Source organism: Colobus angolensis, unplaced genomic scaffold (genome assembly GCF_000951035.1).
Source record: "Colobus angolensis palliatus isolate OR3802 unplaced genomic scaffold, Cang.pa_1.0 Scaffold111, whole genome shotgun sequence".
Lineage (NCBI taxonomy): Eukaryota > Metazoa > Chordata > Mammalia > Primates > Cercopithecidae > Colobus > Colobus angolensis.
This window is the reverse complement of record NW_012112142.1, coordinates 5,135,058-5,161,054: the sequence shown is the minus strand read 5'-3', so window position 1 is coordinate 5,161,054 and position 25,997 is coordinate 5,135,058. Positions and strand designations below refer to the sequence as shown.

The following is a 25,997-nucleotide window of genomic DNA, read 5'->3' as shown; positions in this document are numbered from 1 at the left end:
ATATAGACACACATAGCTTTAAGCTTTTTTTTTTTTTTGGGAGACAGTGTGTTGCTCTGTCACCCAGTGCAGTGGCATGATCATGACTCACTGCAGCCTCTACCTGCTGGGCTGAAGCTATCCTCCTCCTTCAGCCCCTTGAACAGCTGGGACTACAGGCACCCATCATTGAACTTGACTAATTTAAAAACATCTTTAGTAGAGGTGGGGCCTAGCCATGTTCCCCAGGCAAGTCAGGTACTCCCAGGCTCGAGTGATCATTCTCCCTTGGCCTCCCAAGGTGGTGGGATTACAAGTGTGAGCCCCTGTGCCCATCTACCTTTAGCTTTTTAATAGTAATCTAAAAATTAGTTTGGATTTAAAATTTTTTTCCTGTTTTTAAAAGGAAGAGAAATGTGGTAATAATTGTACACTTAATGTTTTAAAACTGTTTCTTGTAGGTGCACAGTTGGATAAGTTGGGGTTCACAATTATCAGAAAATGCATCAGTGCTGTTGAAACACGAGGTAATATGAATCATTTCATTCATGAGAGGCTATAGGTATGTAAAATCTAAAAGTCATTAAAATACTTCTTGCGTTTAAGTGTTACAAAATGAAATGTGCTAACACAAAATGCTCATTCTGAGTATCAGAAGGGTCAGTTATTCATTTACTATGACAATGAGGGATTTTCCTTTTTATTTACATATTTCTTTCCTGTATTAAAACATGAGGTCTGTGTTGAAATGAGAAGTGTCTTAGTCTGTTAGATCTGCCAGAGCAAGATAGTACAAATTGGGTGGCTTAAAGAATAGAAATTTATTTTCTCATGGTTCTGAAGGCTGCAAGTTCAAGATCAAGGTGTCAAATTCAAGGTTTCTTCTGAGGCCTTCCCTCTTGGCTTGCAGGTGGCCACCTTCCCGCTGTGTCCTTAGATTGCCTTTTTTTCTGTGCACCCATGTCCCTGGTGTCTCTTTTACATGTCGAAGTTTCTTCTTCTTATAAGGGCCTATTAGATTAGGGCCCACCCTAAAGGCTGCCTTTTAACTTACTTACATCTTTAAAGCTCCCATCTCTAAACACAGTCCCATTCTGAGAAACTAGTGGTTAAGGCTTCAACATAAGAATTTTAGGGGGATACAGTTCAGCCCATAAGAATCCTTAGAAGAATCAGCAGTGATGTGCAATTCATCGTAATCACTTTTTGTTGAAGCACTCTGAAGATACTCTCCACCCTCCATTGTTGTGTGGGTCTCTATTTAAAACAATCAACTTGCCAGATGTGGTGGCTCATGCCTGTAATCCCAGCACTTTGGGAGGTTGAGGTGGGCAGATCACCTTAGGCTGGGAGTTGGAGACCATCCTGGCGAACATGGTGAAACCCCATCTCTACTAAAAATACAAAAATTAGCTGGGCGTGATGCACACACCTGTAATCCTGGCTACTTGGGAGGCTGAGGCAGGAGAATTGGTTGAACCTGGGAGACAGAGGTTGCAGTGAGCCGAAATCGAGGCTGGAACCTGGGTCATAGAGCGAGATTCCATCTCAAAAAAAAAAAAAAAAAAAATCTGCTTTATTGAGGTATAATTTGCAGACAGTAAAATTCACTGATTTTAATTATACAAATGGAAGAGTTTTGAAAACATACACAGTTGTGATACTATTACATACATAGAAAATTTGTTTCCCTCACTGAGTTCTTTTCTGGCCCCTGCCTCCCTCCTTTCCTGTATTTGCTGCGTTGCTTTTTTATTTTATTTTTTTTAAGACAGGGTCTCACTGTGTCACCCAGGCTGGAGTGTAGTGGTGCAGTCATAGCTCACTGCAGCCTCAAATTCCTGGGCTCCAGCAGTCCTCCTGCCGCCTGGGCCTCCCAAAGTGCTGGAATTACAGATATGAGCCACCATACCTGTCCCTGAGCTACTTTCTATCACGCATGTTCTGTGCCCCCTCCATTGTTTTTTTTTTTTTTTTTTTTAACATTTTCAGCATTTTTGTATAAATGGAATCATGCAGTTTATAGTCTTTTACTCTGGCTTTGTGTGTGTAATGCTTTTGAGATTCATCAATTGGGTGGATACTTAGCTCTATAAATTTCTATTTATTGCCTGGTAATATTCCATTATATGGATATACCACAATTTGTTTATCCATTCACCTATTGATAAATATTTGAGTTGTTTTTCCAGTTTAAATTTAAGGAAAGCTAACTGCTCCACTGACCAATAGCCCAAAACTTTTTTTTAAAGTCTCTAAGCAAAAATTGGGCCCTTTTGCTATGCAGTCATTCCAGCAGACTTTAGAGAAATGAAATATTAAACATTGCAAAACAGGCTTTTTCTGGAGGTTGACATTCTCTTTCTTTAGAGATCTAGTGAAGTGTGTATAAATGGAATATTTAATTCACTCTCATATATTCTATATTACAGTCTGACTTTGGATGCCTTAGTGGGTGATGTACTGCCTTCACATTCTCTCTCCAAACAAGGTCTTTGTTACAAAGACAGAACTGCCACCTGTGAAATTAGTGTGTCGGATAATGGCAGAGTAGGAGCTGTTCTATGATTTGGGGATTTGCTTATCAATAACAACAACCCATGCCACAGAAAGCCATTCTTCCCACATTCTCTTACAGTGGCAATTCACACTGACAGGTTTTTATTCATTTCAGTCTGCACTGAAGTTGAGCTGGCAAATTTGTTTCTTATCCTGGTACCTCGAAAGAATTTCAGGAAAAAAAAAAAAAACCCTGCAATTTCAGTATCTTTCTCTTAATACTCATGTTTCTTTTTTTCTGAGTTTCTCAAGTAGAACTTTGTGTCATTTGCATGCTTATTAATTTGGATAAATTCTTTCCCAAAAGGGCATGTTTTATGCACACTTATTTCTGCCTGAATAGATGCAGATCTATCTAGAAGGCTTTCTGATTGGTATGTGTGGTTTCATGGAGTGTTGTGTACATTGAATGGCATAAATATATATTGGAATCTGGATGTATTGAGTATGTTTTTATAAGTATATAGATGTTGAATAGGTCTACACATTTTATGTTAGCTTTTCTCATTTAAAAATAAGAGACAAAAAGCATATATTTTTCTTTTTGAATATTTTTTCCCCCAAAGGTCTTCCATTACTGAAACTTTTGCTTTCAGTGGAGTAATAGACTAAAAATAAGAGTTTAAAAGAATCAACAGTCAGGACTTATTATTGAAAATGATGAGGACAGCTTGGTGCCACTGGCTGACATCTGTAATCCCAGCACTTTGGGAGGTTGAGGTGGGAGGATTGCTTGAGCCCAAGAGTTCAAGACCAGTCTGGGCAGCATAACATGACCCTGTCTCTGTAAAAAGTTTTAAAAATTAGCTGAGGTGTGCTTGTGGTGACAGCTAATCAGGAGGCTGAGGTGGGAGGGTCACTTGATCCCAGGGATCGAGGCCACAGTGAGCTTGGAAAACAGGTAAAGAGAGAAATAGTTGGTAAATAGCATTAACAACTACTGGACACTTCTTGAGTCTACATGACTAATGACCAGAAGCATTTAATGAGATCTAATTGAAGAATTACTTCCAATCACTGTTTTTGTGTTCTAAATATGATTATCTAAAAACTAGTATTTCATATGGTTTGGTTAAAGCCATTAGCCTTTTTCTTACCGTTTCATCTCGTGTCTTCCTGTTTTTGATCTGACTGCTTAGAACATATTTATTGGAACATAAACATAAACCCAGAGACTACTGTGACAATACTTACTGTTTAAATGAATTTTTCTTAAGCCATCTATTCAGTTTGTGTGTATAACTTATGAAATGTTCCATATTTTTCTCCTGTAACTTTGTCCCATGGATTGCGCCAACCAGAAAAAGTTTTTAGCTTTGAGCACGAAGTAATTTTTCTCTAATTGTTTTTGTGGCCAAAAGTTTATTTGCCTTAGCTCAAGATAAACTGGAGATCTGGCAGTGCCCAGATTATTCACAGGACAGATACTCAGGAAGCCTGAACATCATAAATTGGATTCACAGGAGCAATTTCTGTGGCTTTGTAGTAGAAACTTCAGTGAAGGAGTAATTTCTGTGGCTCTGTAGCAGAAACTTCAGTGAATGGTAAAGATACGGGATCCATTGCTGATGTTGCAAAAGGAAGTGATTCCAATGTCCACATCCAGGAAAATTTCTACATGGTATAGCTGCAGGGGCTTATCTAGAGGGTAAAGGCACAGTGTGCTGCCTGAGAGGAGCTCTTCTTTTCTCAAACCTAGAGCCTGGAAGCCAAGTTCTGAAGACAGTGGAATTGCCCCTTGTTAGTACAATTAACAGATTGTTAGCAAACACCTAGATCCCATTCTTTGCTTGCCCCCACATCTGCCTCCCAGTAATGGTGGCCAGAGAGGATACAGATGATGTGTTTGAATCTCTCAGCATATTCTCTGTGATTCTTTTAGAAATGTCCACAACAAACACGCCTCCAGTCATCAAAAATGATACATTGATTGTTTCTGTGTCACCATCCAAGATCGCATGCACTTGGAACATCAGCATCCTTTGATTTGGGTGTAGAATAGCTCTCAGCTGGGGCTTTACTTCCTTTATTTGGAAACTGCCTTCCCCAGCTGGTAGTTGGGCCTGCTGGCATTCTTCAGAGTGACCACAGAGCAGAAGAGGCACAATGAACCTTCCCCATCAGATTCCTTGAAAATTGAGCTGATACATTGAAGGCAGCAGACAGATTCACAATTTAGAGACATGGGTTTTTCAAGATATGATAAACCGACAACACATGTACTTCTCTAAATTGTTCTGTCATGGCCACTTGTCTCCTCCACTAGGTTCTCCCATGTCCTCCAGCTGCTTCCACTGCTCGATTGTGAAGTGAGCTTCACTTACGAGAGGCTTATATACAGAGGGTCCTTTCCCACCTTGTTCACATTCTAATCCTCCTTAATTCAATCAGATTTTGATTTAATTCTGCCATAAATTAGTTTTTTTCTGAAGCCATAGACAGATTACCATGAACAAAGGAGAGCATTTTAACTTGAGAGTTTCAAAAAGTAATATGGACAAATTATTGGCTTATTCTAGATTAGGTCATATATTTTATGGATGTTGATAGAAGATATAGGATTATGGCTAAAACTTTTGAAATGAAATATTTGACTGAAATTTTTATGAATGGAGGTAATTTCAAGTAGTTTTTGATCATGAAAATAAAATCCCATTTTGATTAATTTATCACATTTACTCAGAGGTCTTTCCTAAAGTTGCATTTATTAAACCAGTGATTTATTCAAAATGAATAAGATGATGAAGATACCCACTTAGAAGCTTAGTGTAAAAAAATCATGAAACTGTTCATCTGCAATCAGGCAGCCTTAGGAGGGCCAGTATATTGTTTGGTTTCGTTTGGTTATAGTATCAAAACCAAAAGGTATTTTTATGATCTTACAGCTTCCGTTATATCACAACATATGTATATATAAAATGAGATACATTTATTTAAATACACTGGATTTTAAAGGCTGAATAAGAAAAACTGTCTCATTAAGATTTTCTTTTCTTTTTTTTTTTTTTGAGACGGAGTCTCATTCTGTTGCCCAGGCTAGAGTGCAGTGGCGCCATCTCGGCTCACTGCAAGCTCGGCCTCCCGGGTTCACGCCATTCTCCTGCCTCAGCCTTCACAGTAGATGGGACTACAGGTGCCCGCCACCACGCCTGGCTAATTTTTCATATTTTTAGTAGAGATGGAGTTTCACCGTGTTAGCCAGGATGGTCTCGATCTCCTGACCTCATGATCCGCCCACCTTGGCCTCCCAAAGTGCTGGGATGACAGGCGTGAGCCACTGTGCCCGGCCCTCATTAAGATCTTTGAAAAATGTTTTCATGATCAGTGTAAACCCATGTTGAAAAATGATAAAACGTTTTGCCGATTGAAATCATTTTGACTTGGTTCCTTGTACTTTATTTAGTATGGCTACTAGAAGACGTATAATTGCATAGGTGGGTCACATTGTCTTTCTATTGGCCATTCCTGGTCTGTACTTAGGGGCCTTTCAGCTCTCTAGCTCTCCAGCCTACCTGGGGCACAGACCCAGCACGACAGCTGTGAGGATGAGTAAGCCAGTTGGGGAAATTTAATTCACGATCTCGTAGAGTAGCCCAAGCTATGGTTGACTGAGAAAAGAAAGAATATGTCATGTTTCTCACATGAGTACTGAGAATCTAGTCCTGCCTGTAGCTCCTAGAGCAGATGACCAAGTGTCTCTGAGGACACACGTTGTGCCTGGCATTGAGTTGGCCTCAGACAACACTTGCTGTATTAACTATTCAATTCTTGGGATCTTACTCTCTCATACTTACCTTTGTACAAAACTAAGAATTAAAACAGAAATTACATAAGATTGCACTCATTTTTCCTTTTCTACTAAATTCTCTTCTGGCCTCCAGTTGCTTCTGAAGGTGGCTCAGTTCTCCTTACATCTTTCTTAACATGTTCTTTTGAAAATGACATTTGACATATTTATTAAAAACTTTATTTGTGATATTATTGGAGTATTTGCAAGGCTTCAGAGAAATGTCTAAAATGTACTATTCTTCTCAGTACTCTAAGATGACATTTTTAGTGTATAACATACCTTAAATAACATATATGACCTATGGATATTAATATATCTTGGTAGGACTGGCAATTATTTATAAATTATTCTAGCTTTGAGATGAGAAAAAACTCCATTTTGCTACAGTATCAGCATAAATTAACAAACCATATTTTTCCATAGAGTAGTTTGCTCATGATGTTTTGGCACGTGTGAGAGTCACATCAACTGGTCTTTCATCCATTTGCCAAATATTTGCTAATAATACTTACCGGCTCTACCACTAGGAAGTGACTGCTTTCTTATACCAAGCAAAAAGACTTCCTAAAGCATTTGTTCTCAAATTTTGCTGCACTTTGAAATTACCTGAGTTTTTTGGAGACGGAGTCTCCCTCTGTTGCCCAAGCTGGAGTACAGTGGCATGATCTTCACTCACTGCAGCGTCCATCTCCGCCTCCCAGATTGAGATGATTCTTCTGCCTCGGCCTCCCGCGTAGCTGGGATTACAGGCGTGGGCCACAACGCCCAGCTAATTTTTTTGTATTTTTAGTAGAGGTAGTGGTTCACCATGTTGGCCAGGCTGGTCTCGAACTCCTGATCCTAAGTGATCGACCCTCCTCGGCCTCTCAAAGTGCTGGGATTACAGGCGTGAGCCACTGTGGCTGGCCTTAAAAATGTTGATGCCAGGCTCTCACACCATGTCAGCCTGACTTAATTGCTATTTGATGTGGACTGGGAAGTAGGATTTTTTTCATCTCCCCAGGTGATTCTAATATGTAGCAAAGCTTGGGAGACCACTGCCCTAATGGAAGAGTTGCTTGTGTGCTGGAGAAATGGGATACATGATTGTTATCTTCATGTTGATAGTTTCCTGCTACATTGGGAGTTTTTCTCTTAATGTCTTTTAAAGAACAACACAACCTGGCTGGGCGCCGTGGCTCATGCCTATAATCCCAGCACTTTGGGAGGTCGAGATGGGTGAATCACCTGAGTTCAGGAGTTTGAGACTAGCCTGGCCAACACGGTGAAACCCCGTCTCTACCAAAAATACAGAAATTAGCTGGGCATGTGGTGGGTGCGTGTAATCCCAGCTACTTGGGGGGCTGAGGCAGGAGAATCACTTGAACCCGTGGAGGTTACAGTGAACCGAGATTGTGCCACTTCAGTCTAGCCTGGGTAACAAGAGCGAAACTCTGTTTCAGAAAACAAACAAAACCCCTGCAACCTAAATCCAAACAAATCAGCAAAGTCCCTAAGACAATAGCAGAACGTTCTTTTCGTTGCCTCAGTAGCAGAAGACTTACTGTAGCTAAACCCTAGTTCTAATCAGAAGCCAGTCAGTTAACCAGTATTTATTGGGGCATCACAGGACGTGCATAGCCATGCTCTAGACTTCTGGGATACGTGTTCAAGGTTGGTTACATGCAATCCTTGATTTATTAGTGGGTGACAAAACAAGATTTCTAAGTAATTGAAGTATACCAGATGATCAAAACGTTGCAAATTTGCACCGATTAAGAGCATCTGAGTGCCTGTTGAAGGATTGGGAAGAATGTGATGTTAATTGAGGACTGTCTTTAGGAGTAGGCTTCCTCAGATTCAGAGGATGGGAAAGTATATTTTGGCATTTAGAGAAAACTCAGCAAAGATATAGAGACAGGGTGACTGAGAAAAGACAAACTTGGTTGTGAAGGAAACATGGAGAAACAGTAAAGGCAGGTAATCAGGCATATGCATTTGATTGTAAAGGAACTGGGTAAATACTAGAAGGTGATAGGTAGCAAAGAAGCAGGCATTCAGAAAGTAAATATGAAAACTAATATTGGTAGTCATGCATGGGATGCCCCAGGGTTCTGCTTAGGATGCAGTATGTATAAGTGAGGTAACTGATTCTGGATAATAGGTTTGGCAGTGGGGTAGACAGTGCAGATACAGCGGAATGATTTTGCTGAAGTCGTACCGGTCACATTTAGCAGTTGGCTGTATATAGAGGATAGGAATTCTGCAAGGAATCTTACCTTGAAGTGTTAGTTTGGGTAATTAAGGATGTCAAGGAAATTGAGAGGTCCATGACCCCGTAACGTATACCAGGAGCACTAGGGGTACTTCTTGGAAATTCAGATTACTGGTCTCAGTCCACATCAGTTGAATCAGAATTGTTGATGGTTGGGTCTCTCTGCTTTAGACAGTGAGAGATCCAATAGGAATAGTCAGGTGGAGAGAAGAATTTTCGAATATTCTGCCTTTAGGGGACAGAAGAAGCCACAGGGGCTTTCCTGAGAGAGTAGGGTTTATGAAGGCCCTGGGTCATGGGGCCATATACCATTTGGGATAATGACAGAGAGCATGTGGATGTAAGGTAGAACTGCCATCCTAAAATGTGAGGTTGAGGGAAGAAATAACAAAATGGCTAAATGTAATCAAGTTTCATTATGTCAGAAGCCAAAAGCAGTTACAATATCAAATGTGTTTTAGGTGAATCCCAGACAGACTCAGAAGTGTTCATGGAAGCTCCTGTTCACTCATTCCACCACTTAACCTCCAGTCCCTCCCCACCTGCTGTCTCCGTGTCACATCTGGCCTCTGGTGCCCTGTAGTCGTTTACTCCTATGCGGGAAAATATTCCCTTATTCTCAAGTAGCTTTATACTACCTTTCCTCCACTGTGTTGGTCTTACTGAAGACAAACATTACTGTGCAGCCTCCATGATTTGTAGCTCTCTCATGACAGAGTCATCTGCTCTGCCCACATCTCTGGAAAAACAGTGGGCTTGGCCTTCTCCCCTGCCCCTCCTGCACCTCCGACATCTCTCACTCTTAAGCCGAGCTCTGCAGGGCAAGAGGAATTGTCCAGGTTTGCAAGGATGTGGGTGTGAGAAGAAAGGAATTTTGGCAGAGGGATGAACAAGGGTCAAAGTATAGATGATGGAAACAATGTGATGCGTTTGGGACCTGAGGGTCATCAGGCAAGATGGGAGGAGTGATAGGAATGGAGAGTGGAGGGAGGGAGGCACTCAGATTACTCTGCTGAAGGGTTCACTTTGCCTTTGAGTGATAAGGAGCTGTCAGGGTTAAGTTCCAAAGTGGTGCAATAAGATAAGCATTTGGAAGGATTCTTAACCTCTCAGACCCTTAGTTCCTTTAAAAAAAAAAAATTATTCACACTACCTCCCACCCAGCTTTGTGAAGATTAAAGAGTGAGTCTTTGCACATAGTAGATAGGAAATGCCTGTCTTCATTTCCTTCTTCATCCTTCTCCTTCATTGTTTTAATCTTGAAATGTGCATGTGCCTCATTTGGCAGTTATATTGCCTGGTATTTTAAGTTATATTTTCTATGTTTACTTTGTTTCTGGAACTTTACTGTTTACTTGGAGAAAATGTCTTATTTATCCTTTGCTTGCCTCTTCTCATTTCTAAATACAGGCATGCCTTGCACACATAGTAAGCACTCAGTAAGCAATTGCTTTTTGCTTGAGTATTCAGATTTGACTAAAATTCCGTATTGGTAATATTATGTGTCTTAACAATTTCTAGAGTTATTGGAAGAATTTATTCTATATGTGGTTGGAATTGGTACTTCCACATAACATGTAGGATTGGTTTTCATTTTCTTATGAGTTTATGTTAGCATCTTTGTAAACTGCAGGTAATATGTCAGACATAGAAAAGTACATCATGTTACATGTGAAGGAGTCTTATGGTTTCAGAGATTGGAGTGTAATTATATCATTTCTTTGAGTAAGTACAAATGAGCCGCCCCCTATAAGCAGTGCATTGTCTCTTTCTGGGCCTGCATGACACCTAGGTGCATGTACTATATGATATGAAAAAACAAAGTAAGACTCTTTTGCTTAAAAACATCTTCTAGTTGCTATTTCTAAAATAGTCATTACCATTTAAAACTAAATTTGGGTGCCACTTTTGTTTATGAAGTTTCTCTTAAAAAATCTTCCATATGTGGATGATTTGAATATTCACTTTAATTTTCTAGAGTATGGCATTAAAATGTCGGTCTAGGCAAGCTGTCAGTTATCAAATTCAGCATTGTAACAAGCTGTGAATTCATGGGATAGAAGTAGGAAGCCACATATAAGATGTGACAATCTTTCATTTGTCGCATGTAAAAGTGAATTTATCTTCCTTTGCAAAGCAAAGTTTCAGATTTTTGGAAAACCGGTACCGCTTGAAGATTGCTTTACCTCCAGAACACTTTGGAATTGTATGGGGTTCTCAAGATGGGCTCTGGTAGAAGATTACAATGTATAATTTCAGGATTAATCTTCAGGGATGTGGAAAGGGAGATGCCCAGAGTGAACCTGAAACATATTTTACTAATTGCACATTAATTGTAAATTGCCAAGGGCAATGAAGAAAATAAAGAACAGCTGTCCTTGAAAAATTTACAGCAAGTAAACTAGAGTTTCTCTGTCTATTTTTTAATCAAAATGGGTGTGAGGTGAATGTGGGTGGAAATAGAGGACAGTCTTCTGTGGGAGGGAGCTGAAGAGTCTTGCAGTGTCTGCAGAAATGCAAATGCAAAATTGAAATACTAAATCCAGGCAAATCAGGACTGAATATTCATTTTCACAATTAGTAATCTTATTTGTTTTAAGGAAACTCTGAGAAACTATTTGTTTCCAAATGAATGGTCACGTTAAATTAATAGGGGCAGATCCTTCCTCTGAGATGGCAAACCCTGAGTCTTTGCCTGTACCACTCGTCCATGTCGTTTAGGGCTTGGTTTAGGACTGTTACTACTTTCCTGTTGTCCAATGACTGTTCTTTTTTTCAGCCCATGAATTCTTCAACCTTCTTTTCTCTTTGTTACCCGTGGTTTTATACATTTTCCTTTTTAACACATCCATGGAATAGAAATGAAGAAAATTAATAGGACTTTATGCAATCATTACAATAAATCATCTTGCTTCTGGGTGTATTTGGGGTTGGAGGTTGGATAGGTGTCAGAAAACGACAATGGTATATTTTCAAGTAGTGCTGAAGGTGTTTTTAGACAGAAGAAACTTGGTAGAACTGTCTTGCTCCAGAGTAAGCATGCTAGGCTGTATGTTTTTGCATGACATTCTGATGAGGTCAGTGACATTTTATGGTACACCGTTAGCATAGTGGTGAAGAACGTTAGCCCAAAAGACTTTCTTGATTGTAATCTCAGTTTTACTCCTTATTAACTCTGCCATGTAACCTCTCTGTGTCTTTATTTTATCATCTGTGAAACAGGATAAGGATCATGTCTCCTTCAAGGGGTTGTTGTGAGAACTAGAAGAGAATGCTTAAGACATTGGCACATGTTGAGTGCCCAGTAAGTGTGAGTCTTATTTAGAGGTAAATTCAGTCATTGAGGCCAATTATAATTAAGTAGTCCCATTATTGATTTAAGGCTCTAGGAGATTGAAGAACTTTCTGTTTTTTTTTAAAAATAGCAATTTACATGGGGAAATACATCACCCAAGTTCACTTTATCTGTTAATTTTATGTGGCTCTTAGAACAAACAGCAAAATTAACTGGTTTGGCTTTTAACCTCCTCTTCTTCAGTGATTTGTGGACATTTGAGCATTAAAATATCCTGAGCAGTAAAATAGCCAGAGGCTCAGGAAGAACACCACAGTTTTCAGATTATCTCAAACTTTTGCTCAGAAGCCAAAGAAACAGACGAACACCACAAAACACCATGAAAACCAGAAGCAGGCATTCTTCCTCCCGGGATTTAGTACCTGCTGCTACAGCTGCTCTGAGGTGGAGAGGCAGAGGGCAGCAGCGAGACACCATTAGGCCTTTTCCGATGTTTTCCATCTCTGCAGCAGAGGAATGAAAAGGAATCTTGCAAAAAGCAACGGCCCACTTTGGCCTTGAATTTGAGTCTCTTTTCTAATTTATTCTAGCAACATTTTCTAGTACTACATGAGTGATGAGCTTGAAAATTAATTTATTTAGCTGTCCCATCCTTTCCAGCTTACTTTAATACTTACCTATGCCTGGCCATACACATGTTAGATGGATTTTAGTCTGTACTTTTGGGGTATTTCTTACAGGGAAGGCATTAGAGGAAATAATATTAGAAATAAGGCTCCTGTTCTGAAAGATGATCTTCAGTCTAACTTCAAGACAGATTTCAGTCACGTTCATGTTGACCAGTTATCCTGCGTAGTTCCACGGATACTAGTAGAAGACACAAGACTCCTGGATCTTTGACACAGGACAGTTTATTACTGTCAGTAGCTAGAGTAGTGCATTTTGTGCTGGTTCCCTGAGCCCTGATTCCTAAGGGCACTGCAATAATGGCAAGGTGATACTTATGGATGATACAGTTGGTTGTGTTATAGGAGGAAAAACTCTGAATGCAGGAAGCTCAGATATTTTATAATGGCCAGCAAGCAAGCCTTTTGCTCTAGGAGACACCATCTCTACATGCTAAGGCTGCAAGCAACCCTGCTCTTTGCTCCAAAGGGTAGATATTGGAACAGAGGGTGCTCCCACCACCCTGGGGTGATGTTGGTAGTGGTGAGTGGGTGATATGATGTGGGAAGATGCTTTGTGAGCAGTTGTATCCAGAGGGTGTCAGATCCCAGGTGCTGTGCTGCATCATTTGCCTTAGCTCTTTGTGTAGGCTCTCATGAGCTATTGACAGATTTGGATGGGAGTGTGTCTTGAGATCTTTGACAGAGAGTAGAATTGGTGGGAATAGAATGGGGGTAAGGTGGAAGGCAGGGTGGTTTGCTTGAATTTGGGGAGTAATTGAGATAAGAAATGATGGAGGTTTAAACTAGAGTATTTGCGATGGAAAGAAAGGATAGATAGAAAGAGAGACTTCGCACACAAACAGAATCTGATGACCTGCTGGATATTGGAAGTCAGGGAGATGGAAAGCAAAAACGGACTCTGAGCTTCCAAGATGAGGTGAATGAGACCTTTAGCCAAGGCAGAATGCAAGATGAGCAGTAGGTTTGGGAGGGATAGAGACTGGTTTTGGATATTCTCAATGCAAGTGCCATGTTATAAGAAATAGAATGAAGGCAACAGGAGAGATGGCAGGAATTATTCTTAGAGAGGTAAGGTTTTGAGTGTCTAAGTCAAGATGATAGTGGAGAAAAGGACAGAATCTTTGTGAATGCTTCTATTTTGATGACGAGAGGAAGAATAATGGAGATATAAGACAGAGGTATAGGAGGAGAAGGAAGAGAGGATAGTTGTAAGGGAATCCATAAGAGGGGAGGTTCCAAGAAGGAAGAAGTCAGCTGTGTCAAATACTCTAGAAAGGTCAGACTGGGGGAGGAACAACAAACAACCATTGGGTTTAGTGGTTGGGAAGTCAACTAGATAATAGCGAGGTTGTACTTATTTTTTTCTTAGGTGTTACTCTTCTCACAAGAACCATATGAGACAGGTGGTATTATCCCCATTTGCATGAGCCCCTGAAGTGAAGAAACGTGATTTGATTTGTCTAAGTCTCAGAGGTAGAGAGCAGTATACTACAACTTGCCTCCAAGACTGTGTTTTAAATACCCTTGCTGCCCATGCTCTTAACCAGTCAGCATGAGGAGATGGGAGATAATATAGTCTGACATTTTTTTTGAGGATGCTGGAGATGAAGGAAAGAAAAATAGAAGATAAGCTTTTAAAGAAAAAAGTTTAAAAGTTTGAGAGTACTGTAGGAAAGGTAAGTAGGAGGGAAGATTTAAGTATCACTCTCTGAAAGTGTTCATCTAGATTCAGGATTAAGCCATTCTAAAGTTACACCTGCCTTTTTTCAATAACAACTGCTTCATGGACCTCTGAAGGTGCATCCTTGGCCCAAGAAAGATGCACTGCCTTTCCTGAGGATCGCTGCAACACCTTGGGAGGTCTCTTCATAGCAGACATAATGTCAATACAGAATCTGCATATGACAATATATTAAAAATTTTAGCGTATTGCATTTTATGTTTTTGGAGTATATCACACTGTCTCACACAGTCTCCATAAAACTCCATAGGTAGTTGAGCAGATACATATTAATAGGCTCAGTTGCACATGTGGTATCAGAGGCCAGAACAAGGTAGGGTAAACCTGTCACAGGTCACGCAACTAGGCAAAGCTGGGGTTTGGAGCCTAGTCTCCTGTCTTTAAGTCAGAATTATCCTATGGCAGCAGAAACGGTGAGAGGAAGAGTTGGTGGACAATGCAACTTAGAGGTGATGTGGGAGCTTGATCCTATGGGAATGCCCAGAGGCTGTGAGATACTCCTTTTGCCAAGGTTCATGCTGTGAGGAAAAACTGAAGGGCACATTGAGTGAGTCACAGCCAGTGCCTCTGTTAGATACTAGGATAGGGAGACCTCTGGGAGAGTGTGGGGCCGCAGAGGTTACTAATGAAATTGGAAACTCGCTGTTAGTCTGTCACTTTCCTCTAGGCTCTGTCTAGGCACTTTGCCAGTGGCTTGGATAGAAGGAATAGCAACAAACCTAGGGGGTCTGGTCTGAAGCTAAAATGCTTTCTCTTGTGTTGCCTAGAAACTGAAAACGAGGCCAGCCACCTGTAGTATACAGTCCATTTTGACCCTAATACAGAGGCTGCAGCTAATAAACTATCTACCTTTTGTATTTGAGACTTGGATTCCAGAGGATGAGACTTAGTGTCAAGCCTTAGATGTATCTTTAGAGGCCTAAAATTGTCAGTACTTCCAAAAATATGGATTAGACCCAGAAGTGGGTATTTGCTTTGCACTTTAAAAAATATTTCTCACTTTTCTCCTGGGATGGGACAATAGTGAGTGGATGTGACAGACAACCCCAGTAGGCACAGCCACCCTCACGTGCCCAACTGTCTCGTTTCTGTGTTTAGTCTCTGGTTTGTTTGGAAGTGGGAAGACTGTGGGAATGAGATCCTAAGACCTTTCCTAAAAGTGCCTGCTGATGGGGAGGCTAATCATCACAATACAGAAATGTGTTTACACAAAGCATAGGTGAAGGCGAACGTGAAAGCGAAAGCAAGACTTATAGGAAGGGGAAAAACAGATTAGTTGCTGGCAGGTAATAACTGTCTGTAATGTTTCTGTATCTGCTGTTCAAATAATTATCATCCAGGGGAAGAACTTACAAATGTTGTTGGTGAGCAGGAATTGTATATTTTCCATGAGTCATTCTCGTTAAATAAATTTTGACTCTCGTCCCAGGGTGTGCTTTATTTTATGAAAGTGGGCTTATAGATTAAAGGCCTTGGTTAGGGCATTTATATGTATCGTGCCTAGCTATTTTGAAATTAATTTTGAGTGTTATACTACAATTAAAGCATTAAATGATTGCTTGGTATGTGCGAAGCTCATGCACTTGCTTTATAAACGTTATCTCCTTTAATGTTCACAGCAACCCAGTTCCCATCATTAATCCCATTTTCAGATGAAGAAGCTGAGCACAGAGAGGTTGAATAACTTGCTAGGTCACATAGCTAGAAGGTGGCAGAGTTGGAAAAATGTCAGTAACCTTAACCTGTAATAGTTTATATCTTGTAACCTTAACACATTTGTATTTCCAAGATACATTTGTTTTTTATTTAAATGGAGGTACCAAGGTCCAGAAAGTTTAAAATGTTAATCAGTATTATGTTGAATCTCATTTTTATACAGCCATGCTTTATCTTCTGCCTCAGTGCTTAGGAATTATCCCTTACCCTGCTGCTTGGCAGTATTTAATGTACTTGTAAGTGTTACAAATAATGCATTCTTCTCCCAAAGCTTTAGAATTATGTAAATACCATATCTTAAATTTATGACGGTGAATATGTCCCTTTGATGGAGTAGAGAGAATCATTCTTCTGTCTGCTTATATTTAAAACCATTTTAATATAAATACACATCTTTGACAGAATGTTATAATGTTATGAATTGCTGAATATCTTGGAAGAGTATCTTTGTGTATGAACCTGTTTATTTTTACGTAACCCAGTGCAGCAGATAGCCTAGAAAGTGTTCACTATACTTACACAGACATTTAAACATTAGTGCTTACTGAGGACTAGTTATAAATATATGTAAGGGACTCATTATCACATTTTTGTAATCCACCTGTGATCTGAAACAGTACTCATGAGTCTTTTCATTACTTTTCTTAATATTACCTTAATACCTCATTCTTGGCCAGATGGCTAGATATTTCCTCACAAGTTTTTCTAATTATTTCATGAAGAGTGCGTTTTTCCTTCATTTTCAAGAATATTTCAAGATTAGCTAATATTAGTAATTATGAAATTATATACATATAAGGCATCTAAAATAATGATTAATTTTTTATGTGCATAAAAGCATGTTTATTGTATAACCTGTAGGTAAATCTGTCTTTGCAGTGCTAGAGGGATATGCAAACCTGTATTTGTATTTGTGCATGTGTGTATATATATGCACATGTGCCTCATTAATAATGAAATGTTCGGCTTCTGATGTAAATCCCGTGAATGCCAGTATGAACATTAATGACCTTTTACCCCTGTTGTCAACACACGCGAGTGCAAATAAATGATTCAGTCACTCCACAAATATTGATGAACTGTCTCATTCCAGGCCAAGCAATCTGCTGGTTACTAGATGAGAGCTGAATGTTGGTTTATAGAACCGTGGAATTTGATAATGTATTTCTGTAGAATCATACAGCTGCAAAATCCTTTTTAATCATTTCATGTCTGTTACCATCAAAAGTGTTTATCTTTCACTTTGAGCCCTTCTCCTTTGTTGTTACATCTTTTTCTGTCTTGTATTTTATTTCTGTATTTCCTTTACTGATTAATCATCGATATACTAATTGTTCATTTATTTTTCAATTCATTTGTTAAATTTATACCATAGGCTAAGGACAAGTTGAGATATTAAGAGTATAGAGCTATCAGATATAAAAACTGTCCCTGAAGCTGAAAAGATAAGAACTTCTTGGCCTATTTAGTTGCAGGTTACTCTCTTAAACCTAATTGTCTCTTTAATTTTACCCTGTGTCTTCACTTGATTGCAATTCACTGCCTAAAATATAAGTACTCAACAATTCCTGTGAAATTAACAGGAAATTAAATGTTATGTAATTTCTAGCCTTTCTTCTCATTTATTTCCAATTTTTCCTCCCTTTCATTTTGTGTTCTTCTCCCTGTTTACCATTTCTATTTTTAAAAATTACCTGTCTTTTTTCTTCTGCTTCCTTTATTCTGATGCTACTTTGTTTTCAGATTCATCACATTTATTTGCCAGTTGTAGCCACTCTAGCCTTTATCTCCACCTCTCTTGTTTACCTGCATTTATCAGCCCTCTTAAGTTTTATTTTCCTTTTGTATATGATTTTTTAACTATCCCAGAACATCTTATTTTTTGTGTTGCTTCTCCAGCCCACCTACAGGGACCAGTGGATGCCCACTCTAGTGCTCAATAGTTCCATGCAGGTGTTTTCTGGAGCTGAATGGTCACTGGCTCTGGTAACACCATTTGGGTTTGAGAGGGAAACAACTGAGCAGAGATGATGATGAAACATGACTGCTTCCCACTTTTTGACTCTCTCCTCAAGGAAGATGTGGGTGATGTGAGTAGCGCTATATGACAGTGTTGTGGGAGATTGGAGGAGACAGATGGTAGGAAGTAAGACACATTTGATTTTACCGTATCCATTTTGCCCAGAGACAGCTGCCATCAGCTGCTCATCACTGTAGTGGAGATTAGCTTACCTTTTGTTTGCTAACTATCAGAACCAATCTCAATCTCATTTATTAAGAGAGAGAAAAAAACTTTCAGCCTGTAAACACATTCACCAGGTTACAAATTTTTGTTAAAAGTTAGAAAATATTGATATCAATATCATCACTGAGCATTTATGTCCTGAAAAATCACAATAATTTGGATATTTTAACTTTAATTTTTCAGTTCTGAATTGTAGTGTCCATTTTGGCCCAAGTCTATATCCATAGTTCTATATCAATTTCAAGTCAGATCAACCCTTAGCTATACCTGTTCTGTCCAACTATTCTATACAAGGCACCATAGAAACTATTAAAAGCAAAAACCAAGGTTGACCTAGTATCTTTCCAGGTAATACCTCTGTATTTGGAGAGAAGGTGGAATACAGGTTCATGATTCTTCATCTGAAAATTCCAAGGCTTGGTGTGTTTTGGAATTTAGAACTTTTTAAATTAAAGATAATAGACCATTCAGGACATACGCACAGGCAAAGTTTTCATGATGAAGATACCAAAAGCAATTGCAACAAGAGCAAAAATTGACAAATGGGATCTTATTAAACTAAAGAACTTCTGCACAGCAAAAGAAACTGTCACCAGAGCAAACAGACAACCTACAGAATGGGAGAAAATTTTTGCAATCTATCCATCTGACAAAGGTGTAATATCCAGAATCTATAAGGAACTTAAAATTACATGAGAAAAACAACCTCATTGAAAAGTGGGCAAAGGACATGGACAGACACTTCTCAAGAGAAGACATACATGTGGCCAACCAACATATGAAAAAAAAGTTCAGCATCACTAATCATTAGAGAAATGCAAGTCAGAACCACAATGAGGTACCATCTCAAGCCGATCAGAATAGCTGTTATTAAAAAGTCAGAAAAACAACAGATGCTGGCGAGATTGTGAAGAAAAAGGAACACTTTTACAATGTCGGTGGGAGTGTAAATTAGTTCGGCCATTATTGAAGACAGTGTGGCGATTCCTTAAAGGCTTAGAGGCAGAAATACCATTTGACCCAGCAATACCATTTCTGGGTATATACCCAAAGGAATGTAAATTGTTATAAAGACACGTGCATGTGTATGTTCATTGCATTACTTTTCACAATAGCAAAGACATGGAATCAACCCAAATGCCCATCGATGATAGACTGAATAAAGAAAATGCAGTACATGTAATATACCATGGAATACTATGCAGCCATAAAAAGGAACGAGACCGTGTCCTTTGCAGGGACATGGATGGAGCTGGAGCCCATTATCCTTAGCAAAGTAATGCAGAAACAGAAAACCATGTATCTCATGTTTTCACTTATAAGTAGGAGCTAAATAATAGCACATGGACCAATAGGGGGAACAACACGCACTGGGGCCTGTGGGAGGGCGAGGGGGTGGGAGGAGGGAGAGGATCAGGAAGAATAGCTAATGGATGCTGGGCTTAATACCTGAGTGATGGGATGATCTGTGCAGCAGATGACTATGGCACACATTTACCTGTGTAACCTGCACATCCTGCATATGTACCCCTGAACTTAAAAGTTGGAAATAAAATATGGAAAAAACAATAAAAAGGTAATATGAGACATATACTGAATAGAATATTACATCTCCAGACAGGTTTGGCGTGGAAATTACTTTTAATATGTGAAATACGAACATTCAGTCTGAGTGGAAAAAATACTTAACCTGAATTCAGGTCATGCATTTATACTTTTTCAGCTTCAGGATTTCGTTTTGATTTTTAAAATTATTTCAATCTCTCCGTTAAATTTCCCCAATACATTTCTGAATTGATTCTCTGTATTTTCTTGAAGTTTGTTGAGAAGGAAACCCAGTTTCTTTGAATTCTTTGTCTGAGAGATCGCACATCTTCATCACTTTAGGGTTGGTCTCTGTTGCCTTATATTGCCTTATATTGTTAGGTGAGGTCATATTTCCCTGAATGTTCTTTTAAAAATTATTTTTTTAGGGACAAGGTTTTGCTCTGTTGCCCAGGATGGTGCGCAGAGACTATTCATAGGTGCAGTCATAGCACACTACGGCCTTGAACTCCTATGCTCAAGTAGTCCTTCTCCCTCAGCCTTCCAAGCTGGGATTACAGGCACTCGCCACTGTGCCAGTCCCTGAATGCTCTCGATGCTTGTAGATGTGTGACAGTGTTTGAGTGTTTGCGCATTGAGGGATTAGCTATTTTCATCTACCCCGTCTAGCTTTGTGCCTGTTCTTCAGAGGGCCTTCCAGGATTCTAAGCAAGAGCCTGTGACCACTGCAGTGTCTCAGCACTAGAGGATGCTCTAAGCCCAGGCTTGCCACAAGTCTCTTCAGGACTCAGAAGTTGATGTGGCTTTCTGCCCCAGATGGACCTGGGGAAGACTCAAGAAGTACTGGGACTGTGTGGGAATACTGGCTAAGGACTTGAGTCCAGAAGACTGTTCCACTGGTCCAGATGGGTGTGTGTCCCAGCAGGTCTCTGCATGGGTGGTATGAATTTCTGACTGTAGCAGAATGGGCTGGAGTTGAGATGAGGCCTTCTTGGGATCTGCTGTGGGGCAGAGGCTGGAGAGCCAGGCTCTTTTGGGTGTATGTCTCCTAGTAGGTCTCAACACAAGATTGTTCCCTGATTGCAGTGGGAGGGGTGGGAGCTGAGCCTGGGTCCCCATAGGTATCTATTGTGGGGCAGAGGTTGGCAAGCCCATCTGGAAGGCTCAGGCTCCCAGGCTGCGAGACATGGATGAGTCTCCCTCTGGGTCCCTGTGCAAGCAGCCTGAGTTGGGACTTTGGCTGAGGGGCCCTGGAGTGAAGCCACAGGGCAAATCTCTGGTTTACTGCTGAGACCACTGTTAGTATGCAGACAAACCTTTCTGCGAAAGCACCAGTATACAAGATTCCTTTTGGACCCCTTGGCAGATAGTTTCAGCTGCAGGCTCAAGGCCAAACAGGGCTGTAGCCAAGTCCCTTGGAGGACTGGACCACTGTCATGCTTGAACCTAGGAGCAAGCTTGTGGCACATCAGCCACCTGGATGTTGGTCTGCACTCTCAAAGCGACCCTCCCAGGTCTTGGGCTCCACCAAGGTTTCACAAACTTTTACCTGAATCCTGAGATGCCCTCAGAATTTGATGATGGATGGATGCGGAATTCTTACTGTCACACGGGGATATGAGCAGGTTACTTTCTATGCCACCATCTTGGTGATGCCACTCCTCTATCCATGAACACTTTTGATTTTGGGAATTGTTACTTAAGATTGTGGACTTGTTTTAAGATGTACCCTGGTGGGTGCAGTGGCTCTTGCCTGTAATCCCAGCACTTTGAGATGCCCTGAGGCAGCAGGACCACTTGAGCCAGGAGTTTGAGACCAGCCTCGGGCAACATAGTGAGACCCCCTCTCTACATAAAAATAAAAAATTCAGCCAAGTGTGGTAGCATGTGCTTGTAGTCCCAGCTAGTCGAGGAGCTGACATGGGAAGATTGCTTGATCCAAGGAGGTCAAGGCTGCAGTGAGCTGTTATCACACCACTGCATTCCACCCTGGGTGACAGAACAAGACCCTGTCTTAAAACTAAAAATACTTAAATGTAATCAAGTGTTAAAAGGAATTAATTATGAGTTATGTTTAGAAGAAGGGAATGTCACTGTGGGCTGGTGTCAAAAAGGGGATTTTTATCCGATTTTGAAAGTTTAGATGGGAATTTTACTGACTGTCGAATCTTGGGCAACCAGAATAGCACCTGGCACATATCTGATGAATAAATATATGACAGTTGAATAAATCTGTGAGGAGAAGGGGAAGAGCATGCCTACTGGGGAGACTTCAGCCTGAATGTAGCCGCAGAGGATGCAATGAACTTGGTTATTTGTGGGTGATGGTCAAGCCGTCTGTTGTGATTAAGTTGAATACACTGCAGTCCCTGTAGGAAGATGAGGTGAGGCCCGGCATGGACTTGTGCGTGTGTGTGCCTTACATACTTGTTAAGGCTAGAGGATGTGGGCTGGATCTGAAGGCTTGCTCTTAAATGGGGATCCAGGGAATGTTAGATAATAATAGTGGTTTGAAAATAAGAAGATAGAAGACAGTGTTCAGAATGAATTATAGTTGTGTGTTTCTTTTTAGGGATTCCATAATAAATGTATGTGCATGAAATTCAAGACTGTGTTGAAGAGGCAGAAATTAGTCTGAAGTTTGAAGAAAGAGTGGACATTGACTTGTTGCATTTGGAAAGTGACAGGGAAGAAGTTAAAGATTTCAAATTTTTAATACTTGTTGATCAGAAATAGTGATCCCTTTGGTTGACAGGGAAATTTGGAAAAGAAGCTGGAAAGGACATGATAAACTCACTAATATGCCTTGGCATATTGGTTGGTTTATATCCTTAAAATGTGTTTGATGCCTTTTATATGAACATATATGTGTTCATAGATAAAAAGAATGTTCCACCTCTCATTTAGTTCAGAGCCTTTGAGAACAGTGTAGCAAGAAATAGAAAATCCAACAAGACTGGAGTGTATGTATTTTACGTGCTATTTCCAAGCTGCTTTTGTGCAAGGTTTATTTAAATTTCATTTAAAAATGTAAAAACTGTGTTGAGTAGCTTTAATTCCCCCTTGCACCTCTCAGTATGCATTAGCAATTAACTCTACTTCTCTCAGATTGATGAATTTGAACTTGATCAATTATTTGATAGTAATTACTGGCACAGAGTGATTATTATTGCCGAAGTGGCGTTCTTATTTCATCTTTCCATATAATTCAGGCCCTTTTCACAGAGGCATGTTTGTTTGAATGCAGAATATGATTTGCTCTTTTGGCTTCTACCACTGAGGTCAAACACTTTTAGGTTTCTTAACTAGAGTAGTACTGAAACCCTGTGGTATTTTAAACCATCTGGACATGTCCTTCTGGCTTCCAAAAAGAAGGAAGGAATGAGGCTCAATCTTTTTTCCTGTATCAGGCTCAAAAGGTCTCTGATTTTGTGTTTCTTGGCAACTTCCGTTTCTTTTTCCCAACTCCTGGCAGGGCTTTGCAGCCTCCTTATCCTCCCTTGTAGTCACTGAGCGCTCCCTTTCAGGAAGGTGTGCCTCTGCTGCTGTGACTCCTTAGAGTTCTGAGTAGACTTAGACTAAGGGCTAACCTTTGCTCTTTGGTTCTTTAAGCTCTAATGAGATAGAGAGTAATTATTAGTCTGCTTGGGCTGCCATAATAAAGTGTCACAGACTGGGTGACTTAAACCAGGGGTCCCCAATCCCCAGACTGTGGCCTGTTAGGAACCAGGCCCCACAGCAGGAGGTGAGCAGCAGGCGAGCCTTATGGTCTGAGCTCCGCCTCCTGTCAGATCAGTGGGACATTAGATTGTTATAGGAGTGCAAACCCTATTGTGAACTGCACATGTAGCGATCTAGGTTGTGTGCTCCTATGAGAATCTAATAATAAATGTAATGCGCTTGAATCATTCTGAAACCATCCCCCACCCCTGTCAGTGGAAAAATTGTCTTCCACGAAACCGGGCCCTGGTGCCTAAAAGGTTGGGAATGGGGGTTGCTGATAAACAATAGAAATCAATTTTCTCACAATTCTGGGGGCTACAAGTCCAATATTAAGCTATCAGCAGGGTTGATTTCTTCTGAGGCCTCTATCTGGCATGGGAGTGGCTGTCTTGTCCCTGTGTCTTCCCATCGTCCCCCTCTGTACATGTCTGTGTCCTCATATCTTCCTACAAGGCCTCCAATCATGGTGGATTTGTGCCCACCCTGGTGACCTCATTTTAACTTAATTACCTTTTTTTTCAAGACCTATTTCTAAATACAGTCAAATTTGGAAGTACTGAGGATTAAGATGTCAATAGATGAATTTGGGGGGATACAATTCAGCCTTTAACAGAAGGAAAAATAGGACATTTGCAAAACTTGAAAAATAAAGAATAAAAAGCAAAGAGAATTTATATTCCTTTGGGTATATACCCAGTAATATGAATCACCCTATTATACACACACATGCACATGTATGTTTATTGCAGCCCTACTCACAATAGCAAAGATATGGAATCAGCCTAAATGCCCATCAGTGATGGACTGGATAAAGAAAATGTGGGGTCAGGCGTATTGGCTCTTGCCTGTAATCCCAGCACTTTGGGAGGCTGAGGCAGGCGGATGACCTGAGGTCAGGAGTTTGAGACCAGCCTGACCAACATGGTGAAACCCCGTCTCTACTAAAAATACAAAATTAGCTGGGCACGGTGGCTCATGCCTGTAATCCTTGCTACTTGGGAGGCTGAGGCAGGAGAATCACTTGAACCTGGGAGGCGGAGGTTGTAGTGAGTCAAGATTACTCCATTGTACTCTCGCCTGGGCAACAAGAGTGAAACTCCATCTCCAAAAGAAACAAAGTGTGGTACATAAGGTACCACGGACTGCTATGCAGCCCTAAAAAGGAACGAGGTTCATGTCCTTTGCTGGGACATGGATGGAACTGGAGACCATTATCCTTAGCAAAGTAATGCAAGAATAGAAAACCAAACCCTGCATGTTCTCACTTATAAGTGGGAGCTAAATGATGAGAACTCATGGACACATAGAGGAGAACAACACACACTGGGGCCTATGAGAGGGTGGAGGGTCAAAAGAGGAAGGGGATCAAGAATAATAATTAATGAGTACTAAGTACCTGGGTGATGAAATAGTCTGTACAACAAATGCCATGACACAGGTTTATTATCTATGTTACAAAGCTGTACATATACTCCTGAACTTAAAAGTTAAAAAACAATAGTATATGTAACTATAATTTTTAAAAAAGCAAAGAGAAAAAGAAGGGACAAAACTTGGCAAGGAAGAATGAATGCTTTTGTGTGTGCACTGTGAGTTACCATCTATAGGACACGTGTTAGTATCATCTCATTTCTCTCCCAGCATAACATAGGGTATAGGATGCAGTCCTTGATCTCAGATACAGCATAGAGACTCCAAGAGGTTTCCTGTCTTCCTCATGAGTGACTGAACTGACTTGAATCCAGTTCTTTAGACTCTGACTAGTATTCTTTTCATCACTCCAAGCAGGGAGGTGAAAAGAAAGTAAACCCTCGTGGGCAAATTCCATGGCCTTTTGTTGTGTTATTTTGTTTTGGAAACTTTGGGGATTAGAGGCATCATCTGCCTGTCAGCCAGTTGTGTTCTTGTTCGCTTTAACATTCATAGTGGAGAAAAATAAACACACAGCCAGAAAGCTGCAACTCGTTTGAGAAGTAAATATAAGTCACAGTTTTTGGAAGTCATTACTATGAAAATTTTCAAGCATAAAAAAGTAGAGAGATTGGTATAATGAACTCCCATATTCTCATCCAGATTCAATAATTATCAGAATTTTGCCACAGTTGTTTCATCTATCCCTTTTTCCTTCTTAAAGTAAATGTAAGGTTACTTTCACCCCTTTCAGGATGCAACTTTAAACATACGGAGATTTTCTTACATATCCTTGGTGCCACTCAGAGTTTCCTAATTGCATCAAAAATGTCTTTTCATCATTGATTTGTTCAGATCAGAATCCAAATGATAAGGATATTTGTTGAGCATACCAAATTATGTTTGACGGTACCTTTTATATGTCTCTTGTTCTCAGGGACAATTTGTTTTCAGATCTCTGTAGAGAGAGAGGATGCATTGATTTGGTTTGTTTTGCAGTATACTTTGTGGTGATATTGATTTGAAGTTTCAGAACTCCTCACTGGACAGG

The 25,997-nt window shown here is 40.2% G+C and overlaps 1 protein-coding gene across 1 annotated transcript in view; it reads left to right on the top strand.

Moving 5' to 3' along the window:
• ARHGAP10 (Rho GTPase activating protein 10) overlaps positions 1–25,997 on the top strand; it is a 341,948-nt gene that overhangs the window by 186,198 nt on the left and 129,753 nt on the right. The window contains exon 13 of the mRNA XM_011956701.1: positions 441–506. Coding sequence (XP_011812091.1) covers positions 441–506 — 66 coding nt within the window. The remainder of the gene's footprint in view (positions 1–440; positions 507–25,997) is intronic.